Source organism: Pyxicephalus adspersus, chromosome Z (genome assembly GCF_032062135.1).
Source record: "Pyxicephalus adspersus chromosome Z, UCB_Pads_2.0, whole genome shotgun sequence".
Lineage (NCBI taxonomy): Eukaryota > Metazoa > Chordata > Amphibia > Anura > Pyxicephalidae > Pyxicephalus > Pyxicephalus adspersus.
The window spans coordinates 35,119,711-35,145,592 of record NC_092871.1 but is presented as its reverse complement, the minus strand read 5'-3'; the positions used below and the strand labels follow the sequence as shown (position 1 = coordinate 35,145,592).

At 38.2% G+C, this 25,882-nt stretch overlaps 1 protein-coding gene across 1 annotated transcript in view; it reads right to left on the bottom strand.

Annotated features, from left to right (window-relative positions):
• Positions 1-25,882, bottom strand: part of CHRDL1 (chordin like 1) — a 53,444-nt gene that overhangs the window by 10,090 nt on the left and 17,472 nt on the right. The window contains exons 3-5 of the mRNA XM_072430512.1: positions 24,675-24,787; positions 22,420-22,513; positions 1,388-1,455 (exon numbers count right to left, since the gene is read on the bottom strand). Of these exons, the coding sequence (XP_072286613.1) occupies positions 1,388-1,455; positions 22,420-22,513; positions 24,675-24,787 (275 nt within the window). The remainder of the gene's footprint in view (positions 1-1,387; positions 1,456-22,419; positions 22,514-24,674; positions 24,788-25,882) is intronic.

Below are 25,882 nucleotides of genomic sequence, written 5' to 3'. Positions count from 1 at the left end.
AAAAAGGACAAAAGGATGGTAACAAGATGGTCCAGCTCTTAACGCTAACAGGCAAAGCTGAAAGTTGCTGATTAGATCAGCTTCCAAATTGAGGTTACCATTGCTGAAAGTGCCTTCAAGCATCCAAAGTTGAAAAATATCTACTTGGCCTTTGACAATATTTAAACTATTTTTTTTTAAAGTGTGCACAAAAAACAGAATTTCTAACTATGACACAATGTATCTGTTAATGTGACAACACCTTTATTATCACCTTCATATTCTTCCATTGCCCAACTTTTTGGGGCACAAATTACACTTTACATGGCACCATGATTGTCTTTCATGGTTGGGGGAAGCAATTCATTTTCAGTGCAATGCATATATGTAATGTGTCTTGTTTTTAACCATAGAGAAAGGCAGATCGTGCATCATAAAACATTTCCCTTTTGCCCTTTACTCCTACAAAAAAATGCAATGAGCTTAATTGCTTTTTGGATTCACTGCTTTCTCAGCTGGGTCATGGACTACCAGCGGTCTGACTCCTGCAGCCTTGCTTGCTGTGTTGTTGTTACCTGAATGACACCTATTTCTTATTTCCTATTTCTACAGCTATTTACAACAGTGATTTATTTTAACAGTACTTTATACTGAAAAAATTATAGTGCGTAAATGGTGCCACATCCAACCATAATAAACCATATTCATTTAAAAAACATTATTTGACTATTTAGGCACTGCCTAATAAACCCATTTCTTTAAGCCTCATGTCACTAGTAAAACTCTTATTTGACATTAAAATGCATAAAATGTACAACACATTTTGTGAAACAAATAGATGAGTGCATGAAACTGTACATCAAAATAATCTTGCTTACATTTTGATGCGTTTCACAGATTTGGCTTTGTAGGACATCAAAAAAAAATTGGTTATATCATTCAATTGGCACCATTTAGGATCACCCATCCCTTTAATTCAGCATGGGTAGGGCTTTGGATCAAAGTGGTAAGCAATCTAGTGGTCGATGCAAGTTTTTTTTTATTATGTCATATATTTCAATTGGTCTTCATGACATTCTTTCTTTCCATTCCTTCCTCCCCTGTGTATGTCTGCTCGCTAATGCTGGCTGTCTCCAGGTATTATTTTTTACAATAGAGGCAAAGAAATGCTCATATAGATAGAGCATCCCCTGTCTCTTTGGCTGCAATAACAAGAAATGTCACAAAATAAATGGTACCCATCTGTCTGATCTGCTGAGAATGAAGCAGGGGAATTGAAAACCAAAGATACCTTAGTTTACTTCAGCCCTAAATGTGTTGGTTTAGTATTCTGTAAAGACTTGGAAGAAGCAGTATTTCACATAATATTTTCATACTGGAGTGGAATGTCTGTACAAATGTTACTTACTGCTTCTCTGTTAGCAGGTTGCCGAAAGGTGTCTGGCTCATGGTGTTCCCAAGATAACATTCCATCTCCTGAACAGGAAACATAAGAAAACAAATACCAAAACTCAGATCAGATTAGAAAAAAAAAACCATTATATCACTGGATATCAAGTTGTCCAGATGTGTTGACAGTTCTAGATAAGTGCTGCAATGCATGTGGGTATATTTGATGAATCATAATGTAGAGGCAGTGAGCATCCCATATACTATTAACCACAAAACCATTACAAACTTGTGGAAATTACTGCCAGCGGTGTTTGGGGTTTGTTTTTATAACTTGGTGGGCGCTGTAATAAACAATCTTCTTACAGCTCTTCAAATGCATCATCCAAAAAAAGGCCACTTTCCAAGTGTAAAATGATAGGCAAAACGCACCTAAAATGAACCACAATGAAACAGCACTACAAATATAACAGAGATGTAATTGTAGTTTTAGACTGATACTTTCATCATTTTCAAGCTGGCTGCTGCTTTTTCTCATGCTGGAAAATGTCTTAGACACAAAAAATGCATTGTTTTCAACAAGACCTATTTACATTAATCATTATGATAAGACATATTGGAAAACAAACTCATGCATATGGCATTTTAAAAGTGATTTCACCTCTTTTTATAGTTTATATAGTTTATATGGAAACACTTGCAAAACACTGTTAGCGTGCTTTGTAAATGCCCAAAAGCAATTTCACAGAAAATAACTGCCTGTAAAAAAGCATGTAATACTCAAACGTCAATGCAACACTTCGAAAACATTTGTCAAAACTTGTTAAGGTTATGGAATAAAGCATGATATTGCCAGACATTCTCAAACATTACTAGTATGGAGTCTGAAGTTCCCAGCACTGCACTATTTGTTGTATTCTGGCCCTGGTAAAGAGGTGGCACGTTCGAAGGAAAAATAATTCATTAGACTATCTTTGCTAATTGCCTGCCAAAAATACATACAAATACAATAAACTTTCCTTATAAAGTGCATTTTATAAGTTTATAACATCTTCATATACTTATTTAATTATTTATTTAAGCCTAGTTGAAGTCACATAAATAGTTTTTCTGTTATACTGAAAAACTCAATTTTTGTGTATTTCTCCTACTTTCTGGTTATAGAAACTGTGCAAGATTACTAAATTTGATCATGCAGTTCAATAGATTAAGACCTGATGTTCTCCATTTAACGGGCAGACTTGATGGTTCACTAAGTTGCAACCTAGTCATGACCAAGGACTCTCTCCTGCCGCCACGTGATGGACCAGGCAGCCTTGAACAGCAGAAAGTGAAGAGGAAAATGTATGCACTTGTATATATATGATATTCAGATGTGATGTTTATATCAAATGCACTAGATTTTTTAGCTGTCATACAGATCATTATATTGATAAGTTTTAAATATAATAGATTTTTATTAGATTTTCCAAAAAGTTTTACAAAAAGATATAAAAGAAAAAAGAAGAACAACAAGTACAATTAAACAAACCATAGTGTGCAGCGTTGTATACATATTATAAATATTGACACTGGGGAATATCCCATCAAAGTAGAAGAAGAGGACAAAGAGACCAAAAAAGAAAAGAAGAAAAAGGAAATTGAGCTGGAAAGAAAGAGAGAAGAGAAAAATGGGAAGGGTCTAATAGCTTCATATAGCTCCATATAGCATATTAGCATCATAGGGTCATTGACATATGCATAGCGGAACATCTACATATCAATAAAAGTACCACTATCTATCCATATATCGTACCAATTGGTCACGAAGTACCCCTGAAATCCATAAAGCATTTGCTTACATCTTATTAATCTAAAAACTGTTTAATATCTCTGGATAGTCTGAAAAATTCCCAGATGTCCCAGGACATCCTGTCATGAGAACCTTTCTCCTCCAATAGTATTTAGGATTCCAATGATGGGATATTATCAAATTCCACAACCCAAGACATAGTAGGGACTACTGAAAAGCCCCAATGTCTGGCAATTGTTCTATGACCTGCCACAATAACATGAAGCAGGAGTCCCCATTTAATAGCTTTATTGGAGCCAGAAAGAATGGCTAACAATATTATCTTGGGGTTAGGGCATAAATTTGCGTACATTTCCATAAATTCTCAATAGGAGGACAAGAGCTCCAAATATGCAACATGGAACCACAGATATGACCACATTTCCAGCAATTAGGTGCATATGTGGGGTCAAATCCATGGACATCTATACCACCTGCACCGTGGATCTGAATAGTTTATGTACATACATAAAGGGCTTTTCAATTTCTTCAGGTTCTAAAGTACATTCTAATTTTTCTTCCCAATACCTAATAAAGTGTGGAATATTAGGGCAGAGTTCATGCACTAATATATTGTAAATAGAGACGACCCCATGTACCACCTTGTCAGTTTGGAGAATCAATCTTTCAAATTCCTTGGGTGATCTAGTTAATGATTCAGAGGTTTCCAACGTGTGGATAAAATGTGGATACATTGCAATCTGTATTTCCGTCAAAGAGGGTATATCCCCCTGCGAAAGTATCTGAGTAAGTCTAGGGTGTTCCTCTCTATTCCATATCAAAAAGAAAGTTGCATCTAAGGCCGGAGGAAATTCCGGGTTTTGAAAGAGAGGTGTTAATGGGCCAGGTCTAGATGAGAGCAGTCCCTTTGCAATCATGTCATCCCACAGGGAAAGAGCACAGTGGGAGGGGTATTAGGCAGATGGGTTCCAGAATGTGGTCTTGTCCATGGAGCTAAAGGCAGAGAGCAGGACGACATATTCTCATCCATATTAATCCATACCTTATGTTGTTTGTTATGGTTCCAGTCCACAATCCTGTGGAGTACTGCCGCTTGATAGTGGAGCTTAAAGTCAGGGACAGCTTATCCGCCCATGTTCTTTTTCCTAGTAATAATTGACCTACTTATACAAGCTTTCTTATTCCTCCATATAAAAGAAAGAATTACTGCTCCAATTTAGGAAGAAAATAGCCAGGAGGTGGGGCTGTGATGGTATAAAATAAATAGAGGGCATTTGGTAAGGATATCCATTTTGACTACATTCACTGGGCTTAGCCATGACAATTGTAAATTATTATAGGATTGAAGGGTGGATTAAATTCCCAGTAATAGTGGTTTATAGGTAAGCTCTGCTAGGGAATTTAAGTTAGGGGTTATATTATTTCCTAAATATTTAATGCATGTAGGTTGCCACCGAAATGGAAAATTACTTTTCAATATGGTTAGTTGGATATCTGGTATAGAAATGTTTAATGCTTCTGTCTTGTCATAATTGATTTTAAGATTGCTTAGGGCGCCAAATCGTTCAAATTCTTTCATAATCATGGGGATAGAGGTGAAGATACATATAAAAGGAGATCATCAGCAAAAATTACCAGTTTGTAATTATCCTCTCCAACTGATACACCTCGAATATTGGGGTATTTCTAAAAGCTATGGCCAAATGTTCCATGACTAGGATGTAAAGAGGGGGGGACAATGAACAGCCCTGTCGAGTGGCAATATTTATTTGGAAAGAGTCAGATAAGATACCATTGGTACTACTAGGACCGGTATATAAGGCCCGAATCCGTTCCAACATGACTAGACCTAGGCGGATTTGAATCAGGGTTTCCTGTAAGAATACCCAATCTACACAGTCAAATGCCTTTTCGGCATCAAAAAGACCGCTTTCAAAATGTTATCTCACGTTTCCCTTCTAATAGTAAAACCAGCTTGATTCAGATGAATACCATGGGGAAGGACAGATTTCAATCTATTTCCAAACAATTTAGAGTATATCCTAATATCTAAGTTAGTAAGCAATTTAGGACGATAGTTACTGCATACTGTGGGGTCCCGACCTGGCTTGGGTAGTACTGTGATGTGGGCCTCAAGCAATTAAGTAGGAAAAGCAAAGGATATATCATTAAATACAGACAGCATAAATGGGCCTAGGACATCTTGAAATGTTTTATAAAATTGAGGCATAACACCACCAGGGCCCAGACTTTTACCCGGTACCAAGGATGAGATACATGCTTGCAATTCTATGTCCGAAAATGGATTGTCTTTGTTTTCTATACTAAGTATTTCATTGTCCAGTGTCTCCGAAATCTTACAGCATGGTCAGGTTCTAATTGTTTGTTGTGAATTAGCATTGGTAACATGCTGTATATATATATATATATATATATATATATATATATATATATGGGTAGAACAGCCATTTTTATTTCTTGTACTGTGAATACGAATTCTGCCAGTAGGTGGTAGTGTTATGTTTAATGTTCTTCCTAGTGGAGCTACATGCTGATAATGTAATTTCCTTTCTCTGTGTTTCTTTTTTTCAGAGTTACACAAAAAGAAATTAGCTATGTCTCTAGCAACATCTTGACTAGTAAGAGTAATATTTTCAGCAGCTTTCCAACAAGCAAGATTTCTGTTTCATACTCTCCATATAAAGTAAAAGTGCTTGCTGACACTTGGGAAAGGTTACAGTAAGAAACTAAATTTAGAAAGAGCAGGGAAGGATAAAAAGCACTTTGAGATGCAAAAACAAAATAAAGCAACTGGCAAGCTAACTCATGGCTTTGGGGTTTATACCAAGAGTTGTGTAGGCTGATGCTAATATTTTACCACGGTGATAACTAAATCTACTACAACTCAACTCATTTGCCTACCTAAAGGATTTTGAAACTTTTGTTAAGTTAGTAATGAAAAAAAAAATCAGCTGCAGGGGAACCAAAGGCAATAGCGATAGCTTGTCTTTTGCTGTTTTTAAGCTGAGCTTCAAGACTGTTTGTTTCAGGTACTGTTTAATTTCGTATATTTGATATTGCTATATTACACTTGTTTAAGTCATGTGTAATATAGGAATACTTCTAATAAAAACATTTTATAGGGTGGATTACACCTGACATTAAAAAAAAATAACTTAATAGGCACTGGATCTCTAGAAGAGAATTATACCTATTTCCTTGGTGAATATTTTTAACATGTCACATCCCTATTCAGAAGTGCATAGCATTATTACCAACTCTGTATTAACATACACTTTGACATTCCTAAAAGTATAAAAAAATGTTGTTGGAATTCTTTAAAATCATTTATAACACCCAAGATATTAAATTACATATGGTGATATGGTGTATAGTCTCATGCAAATGTTCTACACATTTCACAGTGTGCAGTCCACTTCATCAGGAACTAAAAAACCTACAATATTGACCACTTATTAATAATCACAAACCTCTTTAAACAGAATCATATACAAAAACAAGTAGAAAATAACAAAATCATCTATATAATAACTTACTTCAATGGTCATGTGTGGTAGGTGCATTGGTATTGTATATGATTCTGTTAAAAGAGTTTTGTGATTATAAGTAGTCAATATTGTAGGTCTCTTTTGTCCTAGATCAGGGGTGTCAAACTTAAATACAAAGAGGGCCAAAATTAAAAACTTAGACAAAGTCGCGGGCCAAACTTGAAGTTTATTAAAAAAACATTTTAGGAAGTTTTTCCTTCTCATTAGATATAAAACCTTTTCATATGGAAACAAAAAAGTTTTGCCTAACATTCAATCTGGAACAAGCCTATAACAGAGAAAGAGCACTGCTACTACAATTCCCTGTGTCAATAAAACAGTCCAATGTGGGGCCATGCATAGGAAGAGAGGCCGCTGTTCTAAAGATGCAAGTGATGCCAGAAATTTTAGGAGCGGTGCTATTTCAATGGAGCGGCGGGCCAGCTGCAATTCATATTTAGAATGATTTTGGGGGCCAAAAATTCATTTGGGGGGCAAAATTTGGCCCTCGGGTCAGAGTTTGACACCCCTGTCCTAGAAGAAGCACACTTCACTCCACGAAACGAGTAGAAAGTTTGCATGAGACTACACACCATATGTAATGTAATATCTTGGATGTTAAAAATATTTTAAAGGATACCAATAAAATGTTTTTTTATGCTTTTAGTAATGTCAAAGTCTATGTAAATACAGAGTTAGTACTAATGCCTAAAAAGTCTTAAGGTGTTTCTCTTTTTGTACATTTAAATAGACACCAGACTCAGATATGGCATAACATAGTGTCTGCACATTTTGACAGCCCTTTCCAGGGCATTCAGAACTTATTTAGCCTTTATTACCGCCTACATCTTCCTATTGTTCCTTAAGGTGATTATTAGTGTTGTTGTTTGAATTCTGGTTATTCTAATGTTCGACCCGAATATGACTGTTCTAGTTCGGGTCGACCTGACCCGAATTTTGCTGGATTCAAAGCCTCGGATTCGGCCCTCCCATAATGCCTTGTGACTCTCAAATAACAGCAGGGATGCTCTCCTCCATGTTTGTTGTGGCACGCAGCCGATTGGCTGTCTGTCACTGCATGCCATACAGGCAGCTATTGGCCTATATAGGTTGCATTTACCACTCCTGACAGTGATTTGCTAGCATCATAACCTTTCTGTGCTGCTTGGCTTGCTTTGTCAAAGATAAAAAAAAGTGCTTTACTTTGTTAGACTGTGTCACACTCACACTATTAGTCAGATAGATTGTTGGATTGTACTGCATTGGTGCAGTCCTGAAATCTACTGTACTGCCTGCCGAGTGTTTCCCCGTTAGATAAATAATTAGATAGATAGATAGATACATAGATAGATAGTTAGATATATAGTCAGCAGTGTGTTACATACACGCAGCCAGAGCCAAGTTACCCTCCTTGACTGCGTGCACAGTATCACACTTGTACTGAGAGACAGACACAAAGATACAGTGTATACTGCAGTATATAGTTTGTTATGCGTCTAATAATACCGCAGCTTGCGGTAAAAGAGTACATGACTCAGCCTGGGTCAAATGATTGTACCCCCTCTTCATCCCAGTCCCAGACACAGGCCTCACAGGTGTCCCACACAGTCCATGATACACTGGTTCCTCCTAGTTTTTCATCATCGGCTGGAAAGTCTCGTGTAGAGCATCTTCTGATGATGATGATGATGATGGTGTCCTTGATCCGACATGGGGCCAACAAGGAGATCATCATAGGCAGGAAGAAGAGGAGGAGGAGGTTGCAGAGTGCCCTCAAAGGGGGAGAGGGAGGAAGAGGGTAAAAGCTGCCCACACTCTGCAGTCTTCATGTACCAGTGAGGCAAGTCAAAGTTGTCCATCGCTGGAAGCTGTCATCACAGCTGTGACTTAACAATCATGGACCGCCTAACCACAAGCACCAGCTTCAGAGCACCTTTCGGCCCAGTTCGACCCTGTTCGCCTGTATTTGCATTTTTTAGCATCTATAGTGATGAAAACACTATGGTCATCTGCAAACTGTGTGCTCATCACTTGAAACGAGGCAAAAACCCAAACAAACTTGGTATAAGTTGCATGAGCACACATTTAAAAAGCTACCATCCGGTAACCTGGCGGGAACACCTGTTTAAAGCACAGAGCTCTCCAAAGAAGCAAGCTTAAACTGCTAGATCTTCCTCTGCTGCCTTTCCTCCTTTTACCACCAAAGTTACCCGTGCTGCTGCCAGCAATTTGAGTAGGGCATGTAGCTGAGCATTACCATTTTCAGGCTCCACCAGGGGTGAGCAGGAGCTCCAACGCAGATTGGCTGCTGTTTGTCGCATTGCTAGCAGTTAAGACCAGGCATCATTGCATTACCCCACACCTTCTACCCCATCGTCTAATCTTTCTGTGGTTAGCATTAGCAGCGTCCAACCTTCCATCCCCCAGATGATGGAGCGCAAGAGGAAATTTGGCCCAAATTACCCCAAAACAAAGCTAATCAATGCAGCAATTGCACTGCTGATTGTGTTAGAGCTCCTCCCTTACCGGCTGGTAGACTCCAATGCATTCCGTTACACATTCCTCTGTGCGAACCCACAGTACGTTATGCCCAAGCAACAGTATTTTGCAGAAAAATGTGTTCCTGCTTTGCATGAACACATGCAGAGCAATGTGTCCGTGGTCCTGCAGTTTCTGGCAAGGTGCACCTGACAACTGACAGTTGGTCGAGCAAGCATGGAGTAGGAAGATATATTTCCTATACAGCTCACTGGGTAACTCTGGTGACAGCAGGGGAAGATGCAGCTGCAGCAAGGCCTGCATACCTACCTCCACCCAGAGCACATCGCCATGCAATCTCCTCCTCCACTTCCACCTCCTCCTTTGACACTATGCTGTGGAGACCCAGCACCTCCCATTCGGCAGCATCTGTTTACCGCCAGCAACAACCTGCAGTTTGCTATTTCGGTGCACAATTCAGATGTTGCCACGCAGGCCTGAGGTTGCGAAGCCTCAGCCACACAGGCGCAACCATTCTAAGTGCCCTACAGGAACATTTGGATAACTTCCAACAGACTCCAGCATGGCAAGGTTGTGTGTGACAACAGGGCCAATCTGCTGGCAGGCCTGCGTTGTGGGAAACTCACACACGTACCTTTGCCTGGCTCACGTCATGAACATGTACAGCGCTTCCTTAGGAATTACCCAGGCCTCCAGCCGCTGTTGCTGAAGGCCAGAATGTTGTCATCGCATTTCCGCCGGTTGTACACAGCCAGTGCCAGATTGATGCATTTACAGCAAAATCTCAATCTGCCGGTGCACCGGTTAATTTGTGATGTGGCCACTCATTGGAATTCCATGTTTTTTATGCTGCAGCAGCTGGCTGAACAAAAAAAAGCGGTGGTGGATTACATGGCAGAGTCTGTTTGTATACAGACGTATACCTATATTACCTTTCTTAAGCTCTGCGGATTGGCTGCAAATTGAGGACTTGTGCACTGTATTGTCACCTTTTGAAGAGGCCACCAGGATGATCAGCAGGGATCAGGTCTGTGTCAGTGACACCATCCCCATCATATGCCTGCTGGAACAGATGATGATGGATCTAGGACACAACACAGAGCGAACGCTGCACGAAGAGATGACGTTTCAAACATCATCTTGGACATGCGTGCCTACTAGACATAGTGCACCACAAATCCAGGAAGAAGAGGAGGTGGAAGAGGATCAGGAGGACATTGCAGGCATGGGAAAAGAGGAGGAAGGAGCAGAGGAGGATATTGAGGGTACATGGCATCCATCCACCCAAACACAAGGCAGCATGTTCCCTGGATTGCAAGACCAGGCGCAAGAGGACGACCATGTACTGCTGATCGACCCACAGGAGTGTGGGTCCAGAATTACCTCAGCTATGGGAACTTTGAGCCACATTACAGCCTTCATGCAGGAGTGCATAGCCAAAGATCTGCGCATACAACACATAAAAACAAGAGAAACAACTCATCTTGCCCCAATACAGGGAAACTAAAATGCAGCACTACCAAGAAGTGCTTGTAAGGGACTTGTGCTCAGCTTTTCCGGCTGCCAGCAGCAGCAGCAGGGATCCCTATGGCAGTTCCCACAGCCACTGGAGCCAAACAACTACCTTAAGCAGCATGGGTGGCAGCAGTAGTAGAGGTCATCTAAGCCAAACTATGCAGGCTTTTTTTCAGCAGAAGCAAGCCACCAGTCGTGCAGCAATCGCCAATGACACTCACCAGCGCTACTCAGTCATGGTGCAGGAATACCTGAGCTCTACATGGGACATCTGAAACCTGCAAAGCCAGGACCCACTGGGCTACTGGGTATCCAAGCTTGAGCAGTGACTGGAGCTGGCAGAACATGCCATTCAGATCCTTGCCTGCCCAGCAGCTTGTGAGTGACAAGCGCATTCGCCTCTCTAATTTTGACCAAATTACTTTTATTAAAATGAATAAGGCTTGGATCGGCAATGACTTCAACACCCCCTCTGCAGAGTGAACTGATTAGTCGTCAACTGCTGCACGGCCTGCTGACACCTTGACGGGTAGAGCACTTTCACAGCCTTCTGCATCTCCTTCTACTCCTCCCCCTCGTGAACCTCTAACTCTACTTGCAATGTAACAATGTAGCTGGCTATTTTTTTTTACAGAGGACCTCCCTCAGGGCCCTCTGCCTCTATCTACTTTGAGGCCTATATCACTTGTAACTGAGCTGATTCATAATTAAGTATTTGTATTTTTAGTAGAGAAATACCTACATTTTTCTGTCCTTTTGGATATATAGCAAGTGATATCAGAATGAAATATTTGTATTTTTTTTTTACAGAATTACAGAAATTTTTCAGGGTTTTGTGACTGATTGGAAGAGGTATCATAATTAAATATCAGTATTTTTTGGAGAGAAATACAGAAAATGGCATGCCTTTTTTGATAGATAGCAAGTGTGATCAGAATTAAATATCTGTATTTTTTTAGATAAATACAGAAATAAATACAAATAAAATAAATACAGAAATTTTTATGGCTTTTGTGATAGAATACGATAGATTTTAAGTGGGATCAGAATGAAATATCTGTATTTTTTGTAGATAAATACAGAAATGTTTATGGCTTTTGTGATAGATTGCAAGAGGTATCATAATGAAATATCTGTATTTTTTGTAGAGAAATACAGAAATTTTTCCTCCATTTTTAATAGATAGTAAATGGGATCAGAATGAAATGTCTGTATTTTGTATAGATAAATACAGATTTTTTTCTGGCTTTTCTGATAGATAGCAAGAGGTATCATAATTTAATATCTGTATTTTTTTGAGAGAAATACAGAAATTTGTATGGCTTTTTTGATAGATAGCAAGTAGGATCAGAATGAAATATCAGTTTTTTTTTTTTAAATACAGAAATTTTTCTGTTTTTTTAATAGAATCAGAATAAAACATCTATAGTTTTTTGAGAGAAATACAAATATATTATATAAATATAATATAAAAAAATACAGATACTTCTTTCTGACACCACTTGCTATCTACCAAAAAAGGCAGATACATTTCTGTATTTTTTGTAGAGAAACACAGAAATGTATCTGCCTTTTTTGATAGATAGCAAATGGGATCAGAATGAAATATCTGTATTTTTTATTCATAAATACAGAAATTATTCTTCCTTTTTTGATAGATTGCCAGAGGTATCATAATTTATTATCTGTATTTTTTGTAGAGAAATACAGAAATTTTTCTTCCTTTTTTGATAGATAGGATCAGAATAAAATATCTGTATTTTTTGTAGAGAAATATAGAAATTTTTCTGCCTTTTTGATAGATAGCAAGTGGGATCAGAATGAAATGTCTGTGTTTTTTAGAGATAAATACAGAAATTGTTCAGGCTTCTGTGATAGATTGCAAGAAGTATCAAAATTAAATATCTGTATTGTTTGGAGAGAATTACAGATTTTTTCCTTCCATTTTTGATAGATAGCAAGTGTTATCAGAATGAAATATCTGTATTTTTTATACGTAAATACAGAGGTATCATAGTTAAATATCTGTATTTTTTGGGGAGAAATACAGAAATTTTTATGGCTTTTTTGATAGATAGCAAGAGGGATCAGAATGAAATATCAGTATTTTTATTTTCAGAGAAAAATAGAAATTTTTCTGGCTTTTTTGATTAGATCAGAATAACACATCTTTATTTTTTTGAGAGAAATACAAATATAATATATAAATATAATATAAAAAATACAAAATTTTCATTCTGATCCCACTTGCTATCAAAAATCCAGAAAAAATGTCTATATTTCTCTCCACAAAATACAGATATTTTATTCTGATCCCACTTTGCTATATATCCCCAAAGCCATAAAATTTCTATATTTCTCCCCAAAAAATACAGATATTGAATTCTGATAGCACTTGGTATCTATCTAAAAGGCCATAAAAATGTCTACGTTTCTCTCCCAAAAATACATATTTCACTTAAACAATTACAGATATTTAACTGTGATAGCACTTTCTATATATCCACAAATTAAAAAAATTTCTGTATTTCCCTGCTGATTCCGCCAAGCCCATTCCCTTTTATGTGGTTTTACTAGATAGTAGGTATGGACAGTGTGAATCTCGTTCATCCATTAATGTCTCTAATAGCTACAGCTTTTACACTGTCCATAGAGGTGATGGCCTCAACCTCTAACTCCGTCCTTGCTCTGTCTCAGGGCCCACCGCCTCCTCCTCCTGCTGTTACTGCTGCTGCCTGCCCAGTATTCAACTCTAGATGCCAGATACTAATGCCGTCCACACTTTGTCTTAGTGCCAACTGCCTCCTCCTCCTGCTGTTACTGCTGCTACCTGCCCAGTACCTAGCTCTAGATGCCAGATACTAATGCCGTCCACATTTCATCTCAGAGCCCGCAGCCTCCTCCTCCTGCTGTTACTGCTGCTGCCTGTCCAGTACCCAACTCTAGATGGCAGTTACTAATGTCATCCACACTCTGTCTAGGGGCCTAACACCTCCTCCTTATGCTGTTACTGCTGCTGCCTTCCCAGTACCCAACTCGAGATGCCAGTTACCAATGCTGTCCACACTTCGTCTCAGAGCCCACCGCCTATTCCTGCTGTTACTGATGCTGCCTGTCCAGTACCCAAATCTAGATGCCAGTCACATGTCGTCCACACTCCATCTAAGGGCCCACCGCCTGTTAATCATGTTAATACTGCTGCTGCCTGCCTAGTACCCAAATCTAGATGCCAGTAACTAATGCCGTCCACACTTGAACTTAGAGCCCACCGCCCCCCCTCCTGCTGTTACTGCTGCTGCCTACTCAATACCCAGCTCTAGATGCCAGATGTTAATGCCATCCACACTTGGTCTCAGAGCCCACCCCCTCTTCCTCCTGCTGTTACTGATGCTGCCTGCCCAGTACCCAACTCTAGATGCAAGATACTAATGCCGTCCACACTTGCTTTCAGAGCCCACCGCCTCCTCCTCCTGCTGTTACTGCTGCTGCCTGCCCAGTACCCAGCTCTAGATGCCAGATGTTAATGCAGTCCACACTTGGTCTCAGAGCCTGCTGCCTGCCCAGTACCCAGCTCTAGATGCCAGATGTTAATGCAGTCCACACTTGGTCTCAGAGCCCACCTCCTCTTCCTCCTGCTGTTACTGCTGCTGCTGCCCAGTACCCAACTCTAGATGCAAGATACTACTGCCGTCCACACATGGTCTCAGAGCCCACCGTCCCCCTCCTGCTGTTACTGCTGCTTCCCGCCCAGTACCCAACTCCAGATGCCAGATACTAATGCCCTCCACACTTTGTCTCAGAGCTCACTGCCTCCTCCTCTTGCTGTTACTGCTGCTGCCTGCCCAGTACCCAGCTCTAGATGCCAGTTACTAATGTCATTCACACTCTGTCTCAGGGCCTAATGCCTCCTCCCCGTGCTGTGACTGCTGCTGCCTACCCAGTAGCCAACTCTAGATGCCAGATACTAACGCCGTCAGGGATGAGATTGGAGACACCGTTATGTGTAACGGGAACAAAGAGGTCCTGGATGACCACATTGAGCCATGAAGTTATTCAGCTCTGCAGACGTCCGGAGACTTCACCACAACAAGTATGTGGCTGTCCTGGGAGACTCCATTCAAAGATCTGTCTACAAAGATCTTGTTAAAATATTGCAGAATGATGAGTTTCGGACTGAGAACCAGTTTAAAAGGAAGGGTGAGATGTCATTTGCAAACAACACATTGGGGGATCTCTGGGTGAAATGCACAATGACATAACTTACCACGAATTGCGTCATTTCAGAACTGACCACCACCTTGTACGGTTCTATTTCCTGACCCGTGTCTCTTTTTGAGGTATATACAGAGCGTGCTGGCCCACTTTGAACAGGGACCTCAGCCCGACGTTGTCATCCTCAACTCGTGTATATGGGATGTTATCAGGTATCATGAGCTATCACTGGAAATGTACAAAAACCAACCTGGACCACCTGTTTATTCTGGCATCTAGAGCTGGGTACTGGGCAGGCGGCAGTAGTAACAGCATGAGGAGGAGGCGGTGGGCCCTGAGACGGAGCAAGGATGGCATTAGAGGTTGAGGCCATCACCTATATGGACAGTGAAAAAGCTGTAGCTCTTGGAGATATTGCAGTGCTGGGGACCGCCTTTTCCCATCTGCTAGATCTCCCGCATCTCCTTTTCCCACTTCTAGACTACTACTGAAAATGCTAGCTGCCTGTCTGCTTTGCTGATGCTGATGCTGACCCTTCAATGTCAATACCTTCATTCACTAACATGAAAAAGATGTCAAAAAGTGTGTCAAGTTGACAAGTTGATATTTCCATTAAATTTCTTGGTTAGGGACTAAAGGAACAATGGTAGACAACAACTAGCAACAACTAACAATAACAACATCTATGGTTCTCAAAAATGTGTCTATTTTTTCTTACACATATAAAACACTTTAAAGCATTTATTGATCTTTTTAGCATTGAGGAACACTTGAAGTAGCTCTCAGGTGTTTAAGGAACCCCTCCCATAACTACTATATCCACAGTTCACAGTACATTAGTATGGTGACCAGTGAAATGTCACCCTTACAGCTAAAAAAGATAATCGCTGTCAGTTAAATTGATATGAAAGGCACAAGTTTCTCATTGCTCAAGAAATCCCTAGCAACCTCTGAAGGGACCCTAGTAGAGAAACGTGGCTTTAAAGTCTATCATCTTCCAGTCTTTCTATTTATTTCCTAATGAAAAAAACAATAAATCCTTTGAAATAAGGAAAAATGTATCTTGATGCACCGCTGTTTGTTTACACCCCCGATTCCCATTCTTTTTGTTTATTCCCCATGAAAAACCAATAAAACTTTTGAAACAAAGTATATTATCTGTAGTTTTGTAGCAAAATAAAAGAATCTCTACCTAAGAAATTAGGAAAACATCAGAGAGGTAAGTCATATGTAGTAACTGTTGCTTGGGCTGTTCAAATATTTTCAAAACAGTGTAGTCTACGCCTTGTGAGAAAACACTGCTATTATTAGTTTCTACACCCTTCCTTTGCCCTTACCCTACCATGACCCTTGAGTGGTACTCATGTCATTTTTTATTTTGATTCTGTTTTTTGATTGTTAATATTACATTTTATTTCTTGAGGAATACTTCTATACACAGTTAGTATTGTAGCTAGTATCTTGTATCTTGTCTGTTTAAATGGTTGTCACACTAGCTTCCATGTATGTGATATATTTTACATTCCTAGTTATTTTTATGTTTTTTTTTGTATAGTTATACATGTAATAACTTAGCTTTTAGTGACAGTTTGATTTTATTTGATTGTATACAGTCTTGGAGAAATTTGCTATATTTTCTAATATAATTAGGAAACTATGTTTTGTGATAACTTTGATTTCTCACTCTTGTTATTTTTTTATACATGTAGATGAGATGATTTGTGAAAAAGTTATTGTAACTTTATTTTGAAAAAATTCAATAGAATACAAAATAGTGTAGTCTGCTCTTAGGGGAAGGTAGACTGATGATTGCATTCCACCCAAAACATATTAGTTAATGTCTGTACCCATGTCTCAGCGATCATATAGCAAGCAAAAGCATACTCTCCTTTTGACTCAGGTGCTTTGGAGTTGTTCTCTGGGAAAGTCCATACAATACCATTTAACATGCATACCTTAGAATGTAAATACTTTGTACATTTTAAAATCATTCCCTCCCTAAAAAAATACCAATTTTAAAATTTCTTAGAATATTAACAACTAATAAATATAATATTCACTAAAACAAAACATTTTATTCTTCAGCATTATATCTGTTATATGACAGTTATGATTCAGCATTTTGCAGTCCAGTTTTAATAGCAAAAATGCTGGAAATGAGATCACACAGGACGGCAGAGTGGTATGCAGCATTTCCTAAACTTAATGGTAGACTTCATCGTGTCATAAATGTTCAGTCTATTAGCAATGAACAATGTGGAGTTATTCCAGAGACAGAGCTTAGCATTTTACCACTTCACACCTAAATGTCCATGGAAATTCATTGGTTGACTATAACACCCATTTTACTTGAACTGTTTGGAAGTGCTGTATGCCCTTTCAGGACCTCTTGGCACTTATCTACCATTACCAATAGAAAAATATAACCTTGGTCAGGATAGAAAATATGTCATTGCAGTTTGTGGTATTTTTTTCACATGCTGAGAAGACATAAAAACCTAAAAATTCTTTATGAAGAAAGAATATCCAAGTAATATGACTTGCCTTTGCTAATTGCAGGTTGTTTGTTTGCCTATTTTAAGGTACACTTTTATCCAAATGAGTGGAATATCTGAAACTTAATTGATTTAAATATGGGATAGAATATAATTCCTATTATGCTTAGTAAGCACTTCACTTTTTGCTACCCAAGATTATAATAACTCACTTTCGGGTTGCTGTAAAACCAAATTAGACCACTCCGCTGACACAATTTGTTGCTTTGGCACCAAATCATACAAATAAAGTATGAAATAAATAAGGATATCTAGTCATGATCTTATAATATATTAATAGCAATGTTTTTTATTCTAGTTTACCTTAATTCCACCATATTACATTGAAAAAGAAGCCCTGTTTGGATAAACAATATTACAATAAAACTATAATACATCGGAAAAAAAATCCCTGTTTGGATAAACAATGGACAATGGCAAATGACCACACCATGAGTGCAGGAAATGTTTGCCTATAGATCAGTATTTCCTGATCTTTTTAACATGGGGAACCCTTGAAACCAATGAAAACCATTTTCATGTCTTTGGAGAACCCTTTCTATAATTGCTATATCCACAGCCCACAGTAAATTGGCTTGATGGCCAGTGGGAAGATTGTCACCCTTGCAGATAACCAAAAATATCATTGGTGTCAATTCAACTGACCTGAGAGGCGCAAGTTGCTTATTGCCCAAAAAACCCATAGCAACCTCTCTAAGAACACAAGGGTTCCATGGAACCCTGGTTGAGAAAAACTGGTCTAGATATTTTCTCATGGCTATATCAATACTATGGATTACCTATGTCCATTTAGCACAGCTTTCCCTGTGCTGAAAATTTGTGCATGCAGAGAACATGCAACTTCATGCATCCAAGGAAATAGTAGGAGCCACCTTCAATAATATCATAGGTTGTAGTCAGTGGGAACATATAAAAGTATTCTAAAATTTGATTAAATGAAAAAGTGTACCAAAGCAATACATTGATGATGAATAGATAAACATTACGCATTCTTATCATAGGGTCATTACCATCACCTTTCCCTAATATATAAATAGGTATTTACTTAACAAAATGTATGAACATTTGGAAAAAAAAGTAAATATTGTCTGTATATGGGATGAAAAAGTACTGATAATAGAACATAGCTTTTTGTGACACAAAATAGATATTTTTTAATGTCACTAAGGCAAGCGTATCAATATTTATCCCTGAAAATGATAGCACTGCATGAATAACTCACTGATTACTAAATTCACTGTGTGAGCCTGATTTATGAAAGCTCTCCAAGGCTGGAGAGAATACACGTTTGGAAATGAAGCTGGGTGATCCAGAAAACATAGAATGGATTTTCAAAAATCATTTGCTTTTTGTTAGCATATGTTTTGAATCCTGGACCAGATCCATTCCAGGTTTGCTGGATCACCCAACTTCACTGATGAAAGTGTATTCTCTCCAGCCTTGGAGAAATTTCATAAATCAGGGCCTATGAGTCAAATAGCCTATGTGTGCATCTGGGCATTGTAAATGTTGGAAGGATACGATTTAGTTTCTACACATCATCAAAACATCTGTGTGTATTTATATATTGAATCATTCCTAGGATTTCATCGCTATTACACAGATTTATTTATTTTTTATATATTTTACATATTAATATATGTATTTTTTATATTTTATATTACGGTATTTTTTTTAGGGATCGCACATTATAATGCACCCTAGGCCTAAACAGCCAGTCAAATCTCTTGGAATCTGAAAGCTTTAACCATTTGTTCACTATCATCTCATTATTAACATATTGATTTCAGTTTGCTGTAAACATGGTCACTGCCAATCTGTCAGTAACAGTAACTGCCAATCTGTCAGTAATAGAGAGATTTAAAAAGGTCAGGCTTAAGAAATAAATATGTTGGCTCAAAGATCTTTATTCTCTTTTCCATGATATTCATCACACCTTGCCCTTCCAAAGACTTCAACATTGAATTACAGGAACCTTCCAGGAAATCATTAAATAACGTGCCAGTGTTAAATATTTTGGAAGATAATTGCTTCAGGGCTGTCATCCTTTTCCCAGCTTCACCATTTAGCGCATCACTGACCTCAACCATGTCATGTACAGTATATGAATATCAGTTGTCCTGGCACAGGCACACAAATTCATATTCTAGGCCAGTAACTCATTAAGCAGTGAAGAAAAAGTGGAAAATATGGCCCTGTACCTGAACCTTCCAAAAAATGTCAGCAGAGGCTGCTTCCTTATATAAAGCCTTAGTCAAATAGAATATTCAGAAAGAGAATTGGGACTGATTTTTTATATTCCATGAAGTTTTAACACTGCCTGTGCTAATATTTCCTATATATATTAACCTACATATAACTTGAAAGTAATACAAATCAGCACATGTCCTTCCAAGGGATTATGAGTACATTGTGGAGTTTGCAAAAGAAAGCTACATGTTTTTAACCCTTAATATTTTAATATATGTATTATTTTTTTACATTGCTTTATGATACAAAGCAATAGTTTCTAGTTGCACAGTTCAAACACAACCATATTGTAAAGGTGGTAAAATCTTGTGTGCTAACACACAACATAGCAATGAACAACACATGCAATGATGTGTTGGGTTGCCGTTCATTGTTAACAAAGGAACACACTGCTAGGCACTACTTATTGGCAAAGGGTGCACTTTAAAAATGCAGAATGAATTGTGTTTGTGTGTGATGTGCTGGACATTCCAATGTATATGTGCAAAATCAAAAATGCTGTTATCAAATACATTCCGTCTGACATCCCCAGTACAGCACGGCCTAGATATAACCTGTGCCTGTCCAGTGACAACTTTTGCTTAGGCTACATGTACACGCCGACTTTACCTTTGATCAGTAGAGCATGCACAAAAAAAGTTTTACAAGGCTTTCAGCAGGTTTTAGGTAGCCTTCATGACACATTTGAGCTACCAGTTCAAAGTTCTTTTTTTGCTCACATCCTACACATTTATAAGGTTTCCATTTTCTAAGCCAATCCAATATTTTTATGTACAGTGAAGCCTGTAACGAGCAAGGAAGGAGCATAGAGAAAGGCCGTCATGACTGGGGGCAGGTATCATAGGGTTAAAAGTTTTGGACGAGAGCGAGCGAGAGGAAAGGGGGGGGGGAGGAAGTCTAAAGAGGGGCAAGAGTAGTTAAAATGGACAGGAGGAGGAGCAAGACAGTGTTCAGGAAAAGTTTTCCCACCTTCCCTCCCTTTAGGGCCTATGTGGTTGGCAGTTTGGGTTCTGATTGCTGGTTTGGCTAGTAGGGCAGGCGGTTGAGGTCCTCCGGGGGGAGTGTGCTGGTGGCAATCTTTTGGTTAGGGTTCCATCTTTGGTACAGAATCTCTGGTTTGGGTTAATGGTCTAATAAAGTGTTGTGGGGAGGGTCTGCACAAGAAAAGGATATATTGGTTTCTGAGCTGGTAATATGGGCAGCTGGGAGCAACTGTCTGCAGCTGGTGCAGAGGTAGTAGCCTTCGAGGACCTGCAACCAGTAAGAAAGTTGGGAAAGCAATATGGTTAGGATATCTGTTATTGTTTATCTAGTACTTATTCTTTAACCACCTGAGTGTTACACTGATTTCTAGATTTCTGTTCCAAAAGCGTCACAGGTTTTCATGAAATTTTTTTTTTTAAATTGTAGAGCTGTAACTTACAGAAATATGTCCGAATAGGGTTCTAGTACGACGCTGGAACACGGAACCGACGCTGGATTAGCACAGCGGGACCAGGTAAGTGGGGATTTTAGTGTAGGCGAAAAAATACGGGGTTATCCAAAAGAGCAAAAATATTTAGTGCAAGAAATTACGGGCTTAGCGGTTGGGGGGTTAATTATTTTGTTATTAAGTTATATTGGTTATTCTATGTATGTATATTTATTTATACTGTTTTATTGTTTATATTGTAATTTATATTTTATTTGATATTAAGTTATTTTGGTTATAATAAAAGGCCTAAGGGTCATATAAGCAATGCTTGGAGTAGTAATTCATTGTTTGGGGGATTTGGATGTGGGGGTATTTAAGGGGGTGGGGGTGGGAGTTTGGAATTAAGGGGAAGGGCAAGTTTGGAAGGTGAATCTGCATGGCTATGGCTTGCCACAGTCATGATGGGACCGGTTTACTAAGCATGTCCACATTTCTTCTGATAGTGAATAATGTGCTTCTGAGAATTTCTAAATAGTGGAAAAAAATCCAAGCATATACCACAGAATCATAATTGCTCTGAATGGTTTTATGCAAGAAGCAGCTTTTGCAATGTCATGTAATACACTAAGGGGCTGATTGATAAAGCAGCAATATGAGAAAACCACAGGCATGCTCATACGTACAAAAAAAAAAAAAAAAACGCACATTTATAAAGCACTGTGGAGGACTTTTTTTAAGCAAATTAGTGACACATTTTTTTTTTTGCAAATCAGGCTGCTTCTTGGTAAGGAATTTGTGACTAACGCTGTAACCTTAAAGTAAATCTGTTGCATAATCTGTCTCTCTGCTCCTGTTTAGCCTTGCAATGCAACAGAATTGACAGATGTGCCCTGTATGTGATAACCAATACTCCTCTAAATAGTAAGAGTGTAAAAAAAAAAAAAAAAACTAGAAGGAAAGCCTGGTCCTCTGTCAAAGTCACATGACCGTCTCAAAGGGCCCACATTTTATCAATGGGCTCTTCATATATTGTGTATTCTCTAACAGACATTATCAGAGAGCAGATATAAATATCTTGTGACTGTTATTGAATGGTCCCTAAGAAAAAAAGGACTGAAAAAATCTAAACTTCTATATAATAACTAATATCGAATTTCCAGGAAAGTTTTACTTTTTTCTCATTGGTCTAGTATGAACAAATACTACTGTGTGGTTTAACATGTCATAAACACTCAGATCAAGATCAAGAGATATATTAAAAAATACCTGGGCATCGTGGGCAGCACAGCTGGGGGATATATACTGGATTGGCACAATGTAGACTTGGGCATCTCACTCTACTGCACAAAACATTACCACCCTGTAACAAGATGATGTGAGTTACTAATAAAATATGGAACACATACACTAATAACAATATTCAAATTACCCACATCCACAGAGTTCTAAATCTGTAGTAGAAAAAAACATTTTGTTCTGACTTAAAGGTCAAGTTTAATACTTCTGAGGTCTAAATGTATCAAGTTAGTGTAATCCTGTGCTTTATCCCTGAAGTGAGCCACATGCACCTCCATTCCTTGAAGTACTGGATTTTTCTAAAGTGACCCAATCGGTCAAGATTTTTCATATCTTATATTAGGTTTAAATATACACGTCGTTGAACCTTAGAATTTTGTAGCAGAAGATGTTGAGTCTGCATTGATTTTACACTTTGGCTAATTACCCCCTGCCATGAAGATATTCTAATCAAGCACTTGGTTTTATATGATAGGGCCAAAATGTGTAAAGGGATTCAGATCCAGTTCTAGTTCAGACAACGACCTATTAGATTAGAACTGTTGATTTAATGTTTGTAGCAAATCAGTAGAATGTTGCAGGTCTACTCATTTGTGGCAGGACTATGACAGTAATGCCAGTACTAGGATGTTTCTCTCTTTCATTTTTTCCTTTGATGATTAAATGTGATTCATGGCACAGGAAGCAGAAAGAGAGGAATTTTACACAGCAACACTTTGAATACTAAAACCTCACTGTCCTGCTTTTAAACATTTGAGGTGGTCTGTGTGTACTGTGACAGCAAAGAACTTTCATGATTGAGCAAAAATTCCAACTTTAGCATGGTTAATGAGTGCTAGTGTACATCACTAGCTCCAAGACTGGTAACCCTTCTTGTCTTTTATTTTCTCTTTATGTAAACTGTTCAACAAGAAATAATACATTGGAAGCAAGATCATGAACAATAATGATGAAAGCCTTCTAGTTGAGCGACTCAATTTTTTTTACTTTTACCTAAAGGTCATACTATCCAATACATAGTCAATATGGATGCCAGTATTTATTTTATTTCCTGCCAGCAGTTTCCCTCTTTCTTAGCAGTGTCTTTTAACCCACAGGGCAAGTAATGTAAATTCTCACTTAGGTCAAATGCTGACTGTTTTTTTCCATGTCCTCACAGTCATGACTTTACAAATGGTATCTACTAAAATTGTGACAAAAGTATTGAACAAAACAGTTTAAAAGAGAAAGGGTATAAACGTGTACTATTGGGTTTCTTGTAAAAGTTGCCTAATTACAACCTATACTGCTGGCATGATTATCCTTTATAGAGTAAGTAACCACCTTTATGGACTGTCTTTCAAATTTTGGAGAAGAAAGAAGGAATGTGGTACCAGCCTTGTAACTAATCGGCCTATCTTGGGTGGAGATTGGCACAATGTTCATAAATACAATGTCTACAAATATCTCCAGACTGAATACATTGTAAAAAATGCACTTACTGTCCAACAGCTCATTTACATTGTAATGCATTAGTCTTTGTTGGGATAAATACTAGGTCCCCAATTTTGGTAATCAGTTTATCTATTTCCCTCTACCCATTGCACCTTCTTGTTTTGACACTTTACATTTTACACTGCTCTCTAGACTTTTGCTCTTGGTAACCCGACAGTAAAACCAAGGCTGCTATCATTATATAACATGTGCATGGCAAACCCCAACAATGAACTTCTCATTTGCTCATTTTTTGGTCTGCCTGTAAATATGCTGGTAATTATACCATTAAAATTCATGTGAGCTGATAACTTCTTATGTTCACTGGGTGTGCACAAAGTGGGGATATGGAGATGATATAACAAGATGTCTGTGTTCTTTGTGATCAATTAGAAGTTAGGTAAACAGGGCTGACAATGTGTGCTAAGGAAATCAGAGCTGTGTTCTCATTTAAGTTCAAATAGGCTTATCAAAAAAGGATAACAATTGCTTGTATTCCAGAAATGTACCAATCATTTTTTAGCTGGTTATATATTTTTAGATGGTAGTGATAATTACAGTTTTTCTGCAAATCTAAGCTCTTCTACAGTGGGATACCAAACTACCTAAACATTGTTTTCATCACACATGTTCCTAGCAATCTGCATTCTCATTTTTTCTATTTGGTAAACCATCATCAGAGATAACAGCCATTCCAGAAAATAATGAACTAGTAAAACAAACAAAATGCTAGAGCAAAGAAAAAAAATTACCTCCCGGCACAGACAGTTTACGCAATATACAAGTCCATAAGGTTCCAAGTAGGGGTGCCATCTTTCTCCAACCCGATATTTTCTGTCTTGAAAGACACAGTATGTCTCCGAATCTGCAAGAATGACAGAGGCAGCTTTTCAGTTACATCCTTAGTACTTTGTACATATCAGTGGTTAAGAAGTGGTTTGGCCAGAGTCAAAATTCTAATTCATTTGACTAGTTTTAACTAGTAAAAGCTATGCATAGAATGTTAGTGAAATATTTGTGTGGGTTCTTTACTCTGTGTCTCTTGGCTTTCCAAAAAGAGACTTTAATGTTCTAAACCTCTGGAGTCTGAGCAGGTCTAAAGGGAGCAGTGTTGGTATCAGTGACTACTGGGAATTCCATATTAACTAGACCACAGAAACATTACCCATTAGATCTTGAATTTGGAGGTAACCCCAAAGCTGTCAGCACCTCTGACTGTGAAGTCCACCAATGAGCCAAACACTTTGTGCTGAAAGAAAACCTTTCATGGTTTGGCAGCTTCAACTCTAATCTTATGCCAAGGAAGAAGAAAAAGCAGCTGAAAAGCACAGACTAACACTTGCTACAGCTTAGACTGAGGATTGATATGTTGGTTTACAAACATTAAAGGGAAAGGTTACAAGGGAAAAAAATAAATATTCAATCCATGACCCCTGTTAGATTCATTTGCCAATATACCGATGGCTTTTACATCTGTATAATTAAAATTTAGAGAAAAGTAAAACATGTCAATATAAATTTTTTGTAGCAACCATGTCTGCAAAATGTTACCATTAAAAAATGGAAAATGAAAAGAATACTATTCAATAAACTGTGTTAACATGTAAGCAGAGGTGGATATAATTTAATTAAAAATTTGCATTTGAAATAAAGTTAACTGAGTTAATTATTCGGTAGAATGTATAAAGGGGTATCGAATGTACATTCAGGTGTACATACATTCAGGTGTTTACTGGTGTCTGTGTCCCAATTGAGACGATTTACCAAAATATTTTGCCTGATGATGATTGATTGATAAGTCCATAATTTTACATCTGCCACCAGAACAGGGAAAATCTTCCAATAGGAACAACAAGATAAGAAGATGTGACTGCACATCACTTAGGAGAGATTTGCAATGTCGGCTTCCTTTGTGTTTGAAACTGTAAATGTCTCATAAGTTCTGCACTAAGCTCTGTCC